Source organism: Trichechus manatus, unplaced genomic scaffold (assembly GCF_000243295.1).
Source record: "Trichechus manatus latirostris isolate Lorelei unplaced genomic scaffold, TriManLat1.0 scaffold00187, whole genome shotgun sequence".
NCBI lineage: Eukaryota > Metazoa > Chordata > Mammalia > Sirenia > Trichechidae > Trichechus > Trichechus manatus.
Window position 1 is genome coordinate 4,093,823 of NW_004444123.1, and position 13,758 is coordinate 4,107,580.

Below are 13,758 nucleotides of genomic sequence, written 5' to 3' on the forward strand. Positions count from 1 at the left end.
GACGAGGGTCCCCGACCCTCAGAGGCTCAGGTCTGCTCCCGGCACACCGCCTGGGGTGGTGACGAGGGTCCCGACCCTCAGGGGCTCAGGTCTGCGCAGGTTGTAGAGATGAAGCGGGTGGGACCACATTCCTGCCCTGAGGCCACAACAGCCCCCCCTCCTTTTGCAAACCGAGGAGCAGAGCCTGGAGAGTCTGCGTCATCCTGGTGGGGCCAGCACAGAAAGAGGCCTGAAGTAGGGGCTGGCGTTTGGGGCTGGCCGTGTGTGCGTCCTGCCATCAGGCCTGGGCTAACCTGGACCTTGTTTCCCTCTGCCCTCCAAGCCCAGACAAGGTGGGCTTCATGCAGGCCTGCGAGAGTGCCTACTCCAGCTGGAAGTTCTCTGGCGGTTTCCGCACCTGGGTCAAGATGTCGCTGGTGGAGACCAAGGAGGAGGATGGGCGGGAGGCGGTGGAGTTCCGACAGGAGGTAGGGGCTCTGGGTTTGCGTGGCTCCTGACGGCTTCTCCACACTCGCGTCTGGGGTGGAGGGGGCCTTCACAGAGGAGGTGGCCTCTGAGCAGGGTCTCAAGGAGAAGCAGACCGTGGCCACGATGAGTAGGCGTCTGCGTGTGTGGGGGTGGAGGGTAACAGATGTGAGACGCCGTTTGCCGCGTCCGCGTTCCGCACGTGTGCGGTTCGGTGACGTTATCTGGCGTTCCTCGCGTTGCCCGGTCCGTGCGTCCATCTCTTCCCAGATGTCTCCGTCGCTCAGGACAGAAGCTCAGTGTCTCCTAGGCAGTCCCCTCCCACTCCCTGTTCACCCTGGCGACCCCTGGTGACCCCTGGCGACCCCTGGCGGGCTTTGTTCTCTGTACTCTCGAGAGGCCCTCGGCTCGGGTGCTTCATGTGCCTCGTCGGCCGTGCAGTTCCGGGCCCTTTCCACCCGTCACGGCTGCTCCTCCAGCACACCTGCATTTTAGAGAGAGGTGGGTGACTTGCCCAGGGGTCTCCGACGCCAAAGCCTGTGTTCTTAGCCCTGCGCCCCTGGCGTTTGGGAGGCTGGTGGAGCGTGGAAGGTGATTATTTTCAGGGAAGAGAGGCGTCTCAAGTGCTGTGCACCTGGTGGTCCGTTGGGATGCAGGAGGAAGTACTGGCTTTGTTTATATACGTATATATATTTTCTCATCCTTTTAACATTTTTATTTTTGAATGTTTTTAAATGTAGATAAAAGTAAAACAATAATTGTACATGTTATGCCATTTATAAAGCCATAAATAAACATAGATTGATTGTATACTTAGGATTTTTTACTAGAAAGGAAGTGTGACCACAAAGCTTACGGCCCACTGGCCTAGAGGCCCGGGGGTATGGTGCTGTGACCCAGGTGAGAGGCCCGGGGGTATGGTGCTGTGACCCAGGTGAGAGGCCCTGGGAAAGGCACGGCAGTGCGGATGGAGTGATGGGAAATTTTGGTTGCCTGGGCCAGGCTGTCAGCCACAAAACAAGGCTCGTCCCCACCTGTAGGGCGTCCACCCCCTCAGTGACTCAGGCCTCCTTCCCCCGTCCACATGTGGGTACGTGGCTGGGCCCTCCAGAGGGTGCGAGAGTTGATGGGTGTGTTATCTCACCCTCAGTTCCCCCTTGGAGGGTTCCGTCCGGCGCGGACTCTGCGGCTCAGTTAGGAGAGGTCTGGACTGGAGCCGAGGAGCACTGCCCCCGGAGATCATGCGCCAGCGCGGCTGGCACAGCCTTGGGTAGTCTGGAAGCTCCGACTCGGGCTGCGTTTCACATGCGCTGCCCCCTCGGACTACCCCAGGTTGGAAAGCTTTGGGAGAGGCTTAAAGCTGGTTTCTTTAAGGGGGCAGGTTATTTTCCTGCTTTGGGGGGTGACAACCCCAAATCGTCAAGTTTTCCTGTTCTGTAGTGTGACTGTCTGCTCCTGGACTTTTAGTCAACACTTTCTCCGAGAACTTTAAGTCCTTTCTCAGCTGGCCCCACAGCAGTGCTTAAAGGGGTGAGTGGCTCTTTCACCTCACAGCTTGGCGCAAGCCTGCTTTCTCGGCAGCTCCAGCTGTGACATGAACTTGTACGCTGTACATTATTTTTGTGTGCCACTTGAACCATTTTTAAGTGTACAATTCAGTGACATTAATTACATCCATCATGCGCTGCGGTCACCTCTGTCCATTTCCAGATGTTCTCCATCACCCCAAACAGAAACTCGGTGCCCCTCAGGCAGTAACTCACCTTCCCCCTCTCCAGCCCCTGGTAACCGCTGCTGTTTTTGTGTATTTGTGTTTCACGTATGTGAGATCATACAGTTTGCCCTTTCGTGCCCAACTTATTTCACTCAGCGTAATGTTTTCAAGGATCCTTGGTGGCGCAGCGGTTAAGAGCTTGGCTGCTAACCCAAAGGTCGGCAGTTCGAATCCCGTAGCCGCTCTTTGGAAACCCTGTGGGGCAGTTCTCCTCTGTCCTGTAGGGTTGCGATGAGTCAGAATCGAGTCGACAGCAATGGGAGTGTTTCCAGGGTCCACCCGTGTCACAGTATGTGTCAGAACTTCGTTTCTCTTTACGTCTGAATAGTCCACGGTGTGCACCGCGTCGTTTATCCATTCGTCTGTGTGGACGCTTGGGTTATTTCTGCCGTTTAGCTCTTGTGAATAAATGCTGCAGTGAACATCTGTTGGAGTCCCTGCTTTCAAGTCTCTTGGCTATATACTTGGGAGTGGAATTGCTGGGTCATATGGTGTTATGGATTTAACTGTGTCCCCCAAAAATTTCACTGTAAATCCTAACCTCTATGTCTGTGGTTACAATCCCATTTGGGAATGGGTCATCTTTGTTATGTTAATGAGACAGGATTAGTGTAGGGTATGTTTTGAGTCAGTTTCTTATAAGATATAAAGCGAGATTAGGACATGCAGAGATGAGGGAAGAGCGACACCAGACCACGTGAAGATGGCCCAGGAGCAGAAGCTCTGAGAGACACATTCCCCAATAGTCAAGAGAGAGAGAAAGCCTTCCCCTGGAGCTGACGCCCTGAATTCAGACTTCTAGCCTCCTAAACTGTGAGAAAATAAATTTCTCTTTGTTAAAGTCACCCACATGTGGTATCTGTTACAGCAGCGCTGGATAACTAAGACACGTGAGTTCTGTGTTTAACTTTTTGAGGAACCACCGAACTCTTTTGCATGTTGGTTGCACCATTTTACAATCTTATCAACTACGCACGAGGGCTTCAGTGTCTCCATGTCCTTGTCGACACTTAGAGTTTCTGTTTTCCTGATAATCTATCCTGGTGGGTGTGAAGTCATTAGAAATGTTTTATGTATCTTTTTAATTGTCTGAATTAAATTTGTCTAAGTCTTTTGGCAGGAGACATGAGTTCTTTTGAACCAAAACTAAAAAATGTTTCTAGACACGGTTTTAGAGTTTAAGATGTTTTCACATACGTTCTCAGTTGATCCTCGCCACACCTGAATGAGGTAGGCATTTTTCTCCGTTTTACAGGTGGCAAAGCTGAGGCTCAGATCAGATGACGGGCCCCAAGGCCCCTTTGGGCTAGGGCCAGGCCTCTGCTTCTCCATTACACCACATGGCCTTGTAATCATTATAACCAGGTCTTATCAACATGCCTGCTAACTCTTTACAGGGGATACTCAGCTCTGTGGATCTGTTAGATTTTACTTTGACCTGTTGACTTGACAAGGTGAAATATTCAGCTCATAAGATAAAATATTTTGTAATTTGGGATTTTGATGGCTTTTATGAGCCCTACATTGTTGTCTGGATATGGTTTGATCTTAATTGTGAGTACAGATATCTAATGGCAGATTTTGGTGACCATCTACAACACCCCCAGACAACTGTGGAAGCCAAGGTCAGGCCGAGGTGTGGCCCCGGCTCAGGTGTGTGGCTCTTGCTTTCTTGTGGAGAGTGGAAGTCGGCCTGCTCTGACGGCGCCCCTCCCAGCCACAGGCTGACACTGCTTCTTGTCCTTTCCATCTAGACCAGCGTTGTTAACTACATCGACCAGAGGCCAGCCGCCGAGAAAAGTGCTCAGCTGTTTTTTGTGGTCTTTGAATGGAAGGATCCTTTCATCCAGAAGGTCCAAGATGTGAGTAGTAGTATTAAGATTATGAGAGCAAAGTTCCCGCCCTGAAGCATTCTGGCTCATCCCTGCAGGCTGATACACCTGTCTTGCTTTCCTCAGCCTCTTCTTTCAGAGTATGTGGCCGTCTGTAGCTTGTATTTATGTTATAGACAATCTTTGCTAAGTGATCTTCTCTTCATCCCCAGACTGTTGTCTTTGTGGTGGGGATTCACCTTTTCACTTGTCTGGCATCTAGCACGGTGCTTAACAGAGTGGCAGCTCAGTGGTAACATTACCTGAATGAATTGAGCAGAAAGTATTAAACGTGTCTACACTCCTGTTATCGGAAGGCCTTCCTTTTTAACAGTTCTCTGTAGGATCGATACTTTTTATTTGTGGCAAGTCAGAGCAGAAAGGTGCAAATAGAAAATTAAGAGAGCGTCAGTTCAGTCTCAGACAAGGGGGAGCAATGGGCAGCTTTGCTAAAGGACATTCGTGACACAGCGTCCACAGGAGCCAGTCCCAAATCTGACTGGCATTCAGATCACAAACTGTCCTGATGTGGCCGCAGCTTTAGGGGAACAAGTTTCATGGCTGAGACTCAACCTGTAAGCGTCCCACCTCAGGCAGGGTCCGTGTGACAGGGATGTGCTCTGATGTCACCACACGATCGAGTGGGAATCGGGGCCGTGTGCAGAGGTGTGTGCAGAGGCTCTGGGTGGAGGAATAGCAGCCTTCGGCACCACAGATAAAACATGGGCTCAAACGTCTTTAACTGTTGCGTGCGTCATGAGGCGCCTGTCAGACCAGGGCGAGCTTCCGCGTCGTCAAGCAGCCGCACAGCAGTCCTGCTTGGTGCGGGTGGTGTGACCAGTTTGCGTGAGGACACGGAGTCTCCCGTCACCCAAAGTCGTCCACGATGCTGGGACTTCAGAGAGTTCCCCTGTACCAGCTGAGGAATTCAGAAATCCAAGATACGACCTCTGCTTTAAAGAGTGTAGCATCTACTGAGGGGCCGTTTATAGCTGGAAAGTTACTCTTCTAGGCAGTGACTGCCAGAGGAGTTTGTAGGATGAATATCTGCTGAGTCCAGAGAAGATTGTGTGAGTGGTCAGAGAAAGCTTTGAAGGACTCGTAGATCTGGACAGGGGGAAAGCATCGTAGGCAGGGAAGAGAAGGAGCAAAGGCCTGGAGGGAGGCAGGAATCCATGAGGGGAATTTGGCAGGAAAGGCAGTCACTGGACTAGATAGGAGGGAAAGTTTGAAACTAAGGTGACGGATGGGAAGAAAACGAGGAACTGAGCTTATCGGTTTGATACGGTTTTAGGATATTTGTAGCAAGGTCACTTATTTTTGGATTAGGCCAAAACTTAAAGTTCCATGCTGAATCTCTTACTTGTGTAGAGCTTTTTTGGAAAACATGTATTTTTTCTTTCAGAATCACTTTATTGTAAGGGAGGGGCTAATATTTTTCTTCTCAAACTGAGCTGTGGCTATTAAAGGTTTAGTCTGAAATACAGAGTTATGGCAACTCTAGAACCCACGTTTTTTCTCATCATCTCAATACTTTAGGGGTCTTTGGAGAAGAACACTAGCCTGACTTAAAAATCAGATTGCAGCAAACCGAGAAAACCTGTTTGTCTTACAGATAATCACCGCCAATCCTTGGAACACAATCGCTCTTCTCTGTGGGGCTTTCTTGGCGTTATTTAAAGCAGCAGAATTTGCCAAACTGAGCGTGAAATGGATGATCAAAATCAGGAGGAGATACCATAAAAGAAGAGGTCAGGCAACAAACCACATCAGCTGAGGTCACCTTGTGTTGCCTGTAGAACTGTCAGAGGAGTGGAAGTTCTCGTGACTTCTGCTCGATAACCAAGCTGCCAGCACTCCTGTATTCTGAAGAGGTGGGGACAACCTGTCAAACTGGAACGTCTAACCTGGCCCAAAAAATGCTGTTCAGAGCCTCGTGGAACGGACCCAGTGAATAACCTCAAAGTTATTTAAGTATTTATTAGTGAACATTTAAAAAGATGTCCAGTGACATATGGATAGGGTTTGTAGAAGGAGGATGGAAATGGATATCTATCAAGTTTTCTGAAAGTTACTCAGCTGTGGGAGATGCCTTTCTTCCGGTTGGGCTTGGTGTACTGGTAAACTCACACATACATTCTACCTTGGGTCCCTCTGAGGTTTTTAAAGTGGACGGAAGAGTGTGATTTTCTTTCTCCAGAAAACTCAGCTGTCCAGATGTGTGGGTCATGCTTTGAAACCTGTTCCTGTAGGCAAGAAAAGGCAAACCTCGTGTCCCTGGCACTGTCTGCCGTCTGCACTCTCCAGCCTCTGACAGGTTCTCTCATGAGTTAAGTGAGACTTTAAAAGCGACTGGAAACTAGTAACTAAACATCTTGTGGACTCGCCAGCTACTTACCTGTTGATGCAGGTGTCGGATTGCGTAACGCGCAGACGCACTACGGCAGTTGAACGTAGTAGGCGCCAACTCAGTATGTTTCGACGATTTCATTAACGTAGAAAAAAATTCAGGCTAATAAAATTGAGTATGCTGGCACGAATATCAGGAGCCCTGGTGGTGCAGTGGTTGAAGCACTCAGTGGTACTTTAGTTGCTCCTCGGGAGAAAGATGTGGCAGTCTGCTTCCATAAAGTTTACAGCCTTGGAAACCTGTGGAGCAGTTCTCCTCTGTCCTGTAGGGTCGCTGTGAGTCGGAACTGACTCGACGGCAGTGGGTTTTTTGCTTTGGCACGCTAGATCAGCAGGCACCAATGCTCTTTCATCCTGTGACCTCCAGTCATAAAAGGTAGCATGAGTCTAGAGTCCCGAAATGGAGCCAAGGTTATAACTGCTTACAGAAGAGTAGGTTGGGCATGCTGATGGATGAGGATGGCCAGGAAGGGGGACTATCAGGCCCCATGGGTAAGCTTGAGAAGCAGGCCTTCAGCCTAGCCTCGGACAACATGAGTACTTAAGACAGAAAACCACTGCAGTATTTTTCACATGGTAGCCATGGGCTGATTTAAGGTTATAAAAGTTACCAGAGATTTAATTTACATGCCCTTTGCATCCAAAAGGACTTAGTAGCATTTCTTAACCTGGCTTTAGATAATTCAAAGAAAAAAACTTCTATGAGTAAGCCACTTTTATCTCGTCTAACTTAGCAGCAGAAATTGTTTGGTTGAACTATTGAAAGTGAACTGTGTGAAGAAATACTCCCTACTACTATTGAGATGGAAACTCTGGTGGCGTAGTGGTAAAGTGCTACGGCTGCCAATCAAAAGGTCGGCGGTTCAAATGCACCAGGCACTCCTTGGAAACCTTGTGGGGCAGTTCTGCTCTGTCCTGTAGGGTTGCTATGAGTCAGAATCGACTCAGTGGCAATGGGTTTTAGGTTTTGGGTGCTTTTGAGAGGTCAAACTTTAGCCAGGGTCTCTTCTCTAAAAAATCTTACTTTTAGGGCAAATGCAAAGCCATGCATAAAATTTATAAACACGAGAGCTTACATTAAAAGCACTGAAAACAAGTTTGTGGTTTTTTTCTTTTAAGGTATAGGTAGTCCCCAACTTACCATGTATTCTAGTTACGAGGAACCGCACTCAGCGACTGTCTTTTTGTGGTCTGTCTTAGTAATACGTACTACACACAGTGTTGTAGCACATAATGTGCTGATGTTAGTCATTCTCAGATGTTCATGAGCAGAAGTTGAGTGTTACTGTTTACTGTTCAAAACACTTGATGAATACCAGGCTATGGGGAAAAAAATAGTATTTGTCTTAGGCTGAGTATTCTAGAGAACCAAAACCAGTGAAGTGTATGTGTAAATATTTACAGAGAGATTTATCTCAAGGAAATGGCTTACGTGGCTGTGGAGGATGACAGGTCCCAACTCCATGGTCAGGCATGAGGCTGGAGGCTTCGCCTGATTCATGTGGTTGCAGGGGCTCGTGAACCCAAAATTGGCAGGTCAGATAAGCTGTTGGCCCACGGGGCTGTGGAAACTGATGAATCCTAGAATCGGCAGTCAGACAGCAGGCTGTTGGTTCAACTCCCAAGAACCAGAGGTCAGATGGTGATGAGCCATATGCAGGATCCAGAGCTAACTTTATTGCTAGAACATCCGTATATATATAGGATGCAGGCCACACCCCCGAGGAAACTGCCCTTACAACTGACTGGCTGATCACATCACATCATGGAGGAGGATTACATCAGATTATAACATGGAGGATGACTGCATCATTATGTAACTGCCAAACCACTGAGAATCATGGCCCAGCCAAGTTGACAGGCAACCCTAACCATCATAGTCCACCCCTTGTCAAGTTGGCACCTGTGCACATCTTAAACCACAATCTCTAAATGCAATTACAGAGTCATATTTGCACCTCACATGATATAACATGTACAGCCGAAAACGTACTAGCCCCATTTACATCTTATAAGGGAGGAAAGAAAACAATTTATTCTGCTGTGCCCTGTAGGGTTGCTGGGAGTCAGAATTCACTTGACAGCAACAGGTTTGGTTTTTTATATATATACACATATTCACATAAAAAACAAGAAGTATAACAATTAGTCTTCCTTTCTGCAACTGGTCACATGGTCGTAGCTAGTACTTAGAACCTACCTTCTTCCACCACCCATTCCGTATTCCCTTTACCCTCAGCAAGCACCTCAGCTGGTTGTGGTTCTTTGCCTGGTGGGGTGACCCAAGCCTTCATTCATGAAGGGTCTGGGCCATTAGTAGTCATATTGGAATTAGGTTGCTGTAGTTTTCCACTGACTTCAATCACAGGGCCTGGCAGTATTAAGAGACGCCCCAAAGGATCTCCTGCATTCCAGATACACTCTTCACCTCCATTGTGTAGTATCAATCCAGTTTCCTCTTGGTAATCAGGATTAATCACACCAGCCAATATGGTAACTCCCTTCTTTGCCTGTTGATCCAGAGGCATAAGGAGCCCCAAATGGCCAGGTGGCATTCTTCCAGTTCAGTGGAATCAGTGTTGTGTCTCCAGGTGGGAGCATTCCTCCCTTTGGAACTAAGACTTCTAGGTCTGCAGAGCATAGGGTCACGGGGACAGGAAGCAAAAATCTTGGGAGTGGTTCAGTAGGGGTAATAGTGGTGCCACTCCCATTTCGACCCCTTGATTCCTGGATCTATGAATCCTGGCTATGGGAGAAACAGCACCATACATTGGATGCTGGTTTACAGCATATACAGCCTCCTGGAGAGCATTGCCCCAACCCTGCAAGGTAGTATTGCCACCTAGCTGGTGCCATAATTGTGTCTTTAGAAGGCCATTCCATCATTCTGTCAAGCCAGCTGCTTCAGGATGATGGAGAACATGGTAAGACCAGTGAATTCCATGAGCATGGGCCCTCTGCTGCACTTCATTTGCTGTGAAATGAATCCCTTGATCTGAGGCAATGCTGTGTGAGATACCATGACAGTGGATAAAGCATCCTGTGGGTTCACAACTGGTAGTTTTGGCAGAAGCACTGCATACAGGGAAGTTGAATCTATATCCAGAGTAAATATTTATCCCAGTAAGAAACGTTGCGCTTTCCATGATGGAAGTGGTCCCGTGTAATCAGCCTGCCAGCAGATTGCCAGCTGATCATCTCGAGGAATGGCACCAAATCAGGGACTCAGTGTTGGTCTCTGCTGCTGGCACACTGGGCACTCAGCAGTGGCTGTAGCCAAGTCAGCCTTGGTGAGTGGAAGTCCATGTTGCTGAGCCCATTCATAACCTCCATCCCTGCCACCATGGTCACTTTGTTCATGAGCCCACTAGGCAATGACAGTAGTGGCTGGGGAAAGAGGATGACTGGTTTCCATAGAAAGCATCATCCTATTTGTTAAAATTCTACTCTGCCGAGGTCACCCTTTGGTATCACATGAGACACAGATATCTTCACTTCTTTGGCTCATTCAGAGAAGCCTATTCACATACCTTTTCCTCATACCTCATCACCAATTTTCCAATCACGTTCCTTATAAATCCTTGACCATCCAGCCAAACCACTGGCCACAGCCCATAAATCAGTATATAATTGCATATCTGGCCATTTCTCCTTCCAAGCAAAATGAACCACCAGGTGCATTGCTCAAAGTTCTGAACATTGAGAGGATTTCCCTTCACCATTGTCCTTCAGGGAGATCCCAGAAAGCTGCAGTGTTGCTGCTCTCCATGTTCAAGGGGCGCCTGCATATTGTGCAAAACCATCTATAAACCAGACACGAGTCTTCTCTTCCTCAGTCACCTGATCTTAAGGAACTCCTCATGAGGCCATAGCTGCAGACTGGGAGATGGAAGGTAATGGGACAGGAGTGGAGACCACGGGACTTTGTGCCACTTCCTCATGCAACTTGTGCCATTGGGTCCTGCTGGAGCCCAATCTCATATATACTGCTTCATTTAATGATGGAGTGCTGCTATGCACATCTGACTTTGTGAGTCAGACAACACCCAGTTCATGATGGGCAGCTCAGGCTGCATGGTGACTTGGTGGCCCGTGGTTAAGCATTCAGTCTCTACTAAGGCCCAGTAACATGCCAAATTAGTTATCTGGAGAGGGTGGCAGGGCTTAGCTCCAAAATCCTGAGTCTGCACTGTGATTCACCTATAGGGCCCTGTCAAAGACTCCAAACAGCATCTCTAAATGCCACGGGCACTTCAGGCACCATTGGATCAGCTGGATCATATGGCCCAAAGGACAGAGCAGCTTGCACAGCAGCCTGAGCCTGTTACAGAGCCTTCTTCTGGTCCCCACTCAAAACTAGCAGCTTTTCGAGTCACTTGCTAAATAGGCCGGAGTGGCACGCCCAAACGAATATGTTGTCTCCAAAATCCAGAGTTCCACCAGGCATTGTGCCTCCTTTTTAATTGGAGGGGCCAATTATCCTTCACTTTAGAAGGAATATCTTGACATGCCCCACACCACCAGACTCCTAGAAATTTCACTGAGGTGGAAAGTGCTTGAAGTTTTGTCAGATTAATTTCCCACCCTCTAGCACGCAAATGTCTTGCCAGCAAGTCCAAAGTCATTGACATTTCTTCCTTACTAGGTCCAATCAGTATAATGTCATCAATGTATCAGTGTTGATGTCTTGTAGAAGGGAAAAGTGATCAAGGTCCCTGAGGACTAAATTATGACATAGGGCTGGAGAGCTGATATACCCCTGAGGTAGGACAGTGAAGGTGTATTGTTGGCCTTGCCAGCTGAAGGCAAATTGCTTCTGGTGATCTTCTGAAACCAGAATCAAGAAAAGGCATTGGCCAGATTTAATAGCTGCATACCAGGAACCAGGAGATGTATTAATTTGCTCAAGCAATGAAACTATATCTGGAACAGCAGCTGCAATTGTATTCAACACCTGGTTAAGTTTATGATAATCCACTGTCATTCTCCAAGATCCATCTGTTTTTTGCACAGGTCAAACAGGTGAGTTGAATGGGGATGGTCCTGTATCCTTCAAGTCCTTGATGGTGGCAGTAATCTTTGCAGTCCCTCCAGGAATGGGGTATTGGTTTTGGCTTACTATCTTCCTAGGTAAAGGCAGTTCTAATGGCTTCCACTTCACTTTTCCTACCTTAACAGCCCTTTCTCTACTTGTCAGGGATCCAATGTGGGGATTCTGCCAGTTGCTGAGTATGTCTATTCCAATTATGCATTCTGGAACTGGGGAAATCACTACAGGATGGGTTTGGGGACCCAGTGGACCCACTGTGAGATGGACCTAAAGTAAAACTCCATTGATAACCTGACCTCCATACACTCCTACTCTGACTGGTGGGCAACAGTGATGTTTTAGGTCTCCTGGAATTAGTGTCAGTTCAGAGCCAGTGTCCAGTAATCCCAAAAAGTCTGATTATTTCCTTTTCCCCAATGAACAGTCACTCTCATAAAAGGCTGTAAATCCCTTTGGGGAAGGCTGGGAGCAAGATTAACAGTATAAATTTTGGCAGTGTAGTGAGATCCTTCCTCAGGGGGACCCGCCTCCCCTTCATTCAAGGGGTTGTGGGTCTGTAAACTCGCTCAAGTCTGGGAATTGATTGAGGGGCCCTGACTATTCTGGTGATTTGAGTTAGACTACTGTTCACTTGACCTAGAATTCTTCCACTTGTACAGATCAAGTAAATATTTAGTAGATATCTGACTTCTAATGACACCATGACGAAGGAGCCAACACCGTAAGTCCATGAGTTAGACTATTCTGATTACTGCGTTGACTCTGCTGTCCATTACAGTAACCACGCCCACCTTGTCTTTGGTGATCAAGTGCTGCCACTTGGCTACTTCCACCACCAGGTCCATTCAGCCCCATTGTAGTTACCAACCCGTCACCATCAATTCCAACTCTTAGCAACCCTATAGCGCAGAGGAGAACTGTCCCAGAGGGTTTCCAAGGAGCGGCTGGTAGAGTCAAACTGCTGACCTTTTGGTTAACAGCCAAACTCTCAACCACTGTGCCACCAGGTCTCCTCATTGTAACTAGGTGTCTTAATTCAGTTACAGCAGTTCCCACTGTGAAATTTGACTTACATAAAATAGCAATTACAGCAGTCTTCAGTGATACTAGGGCTCCCTTTACAAATTTCTCACCATTGTGGTGAAAGGTGTGCACACAACTGCCAAACTACATCTTTACCTCACTGCCAAACCACCGAGAGTCACAGCCCGGGCAAGCTGACACCCTCAACTACCACGGTATTCGACTACATCAGAACTGACGATAGTCTTTGTAACGGAATCCCGTCATAAGCTGGGGACTACCTGTATCTCTAAAGACGACACATCCCTTTAATATTACTGAAGTATCTACTAAAATTTGCTCTAGTGATTATACTAAAACTGTATTTTTTGCATTGTGGAAAGTTGAGTGGCCTCTTAAATGTGCTATAGTTAGAAAGTAAGTGAATATTTTTAGTAATTCAAGGAAAAAAAAAAACATTAACAACTATTAACTATATGCCTAGACCTTCCCTTCCACAAAACAGAAATACAGACCTAACCTTCACTTTCTGGAAAGGCTTGCCGTTCAAGCTCCGTGTTTGTAGTAGGATCATCCTTTTCTTATAAGCGTCCCCAGTTGCCAATGATACTGGTTGGCCCTGGATTTGTGTGGGGGGATCTGGAAGGACGCCTTATTTGGGTGGTTCTACAATACCAGTTACTTGAGAATGTTGAAAAACATGAGCCGCTGACCCTAAAGGAAGAGTTTCTCCCAGGACCACAGAGAGCGAAAGGAGCTGCTTCATGATGACCCAGGCGTGGTGTGCAGAACCTGTACTAGAGGTTTTTAACGGGTGTTAAAGCCAAATTAAACATTAGTAGTTGAAAACACTTTAGAATGCCTGCCTTCTGACTCTGTCACAATCCTTCTGCCCACCCCCAACCAAAACCGAACACCAGTGTTAGTTATTATTATGGACTATGAGATTTAGCTTCCTTGGTCTATTTTAATTAAAACTAACATTTAAAATAAGTTAAACCTATCCTCTGAACATACAGGGACATGAAGGACGATGGAAGGATATCCTAGAACCTAGAATTTTAGAATACATTCTGTAATTTGCCTCAAAAATGTCTGTGTGTACACATACGTATAATATGTATCAAGGGGGCCAGGCTTCTGAATGCTTAAGCTTGGAGCTGAAA

General features: G+C 47.4%; 1 protein-coding gene across 1 annotated transcript in view; it reads left to right on the forward strand.

Annotated features, from left to right (window-relative positions):
* PACC1 (proton activated chloride channel 1) overlaps positions 1 to 9,334 on the forward strand; it is a 32,286-nt gene extending 22,952 nt beyond the window's left edge. The window contains exons 6-8 of the mRNA XM_004387535.2: positions 323 to 467; positions 3,994 to 4,101; positions 5,726 to 9,334. Coding sequence (XP_004387592.1) covers positions 323 to 467; positions 3,994 to 4,101; positions 5,726 to 5,887 — 415 coding nt within the window. The 3' untranslated portion in view covers positions 5,888 to 9,334. The remainder of the gene's footprint in view (positions 1 to 322; positions 468 to 3,993; positions 4,102 to 5,725) is intronic.
* The last annotated feature ends 4,424 nt before the right edge of the window (positions 9,335 to 13,758 follow it).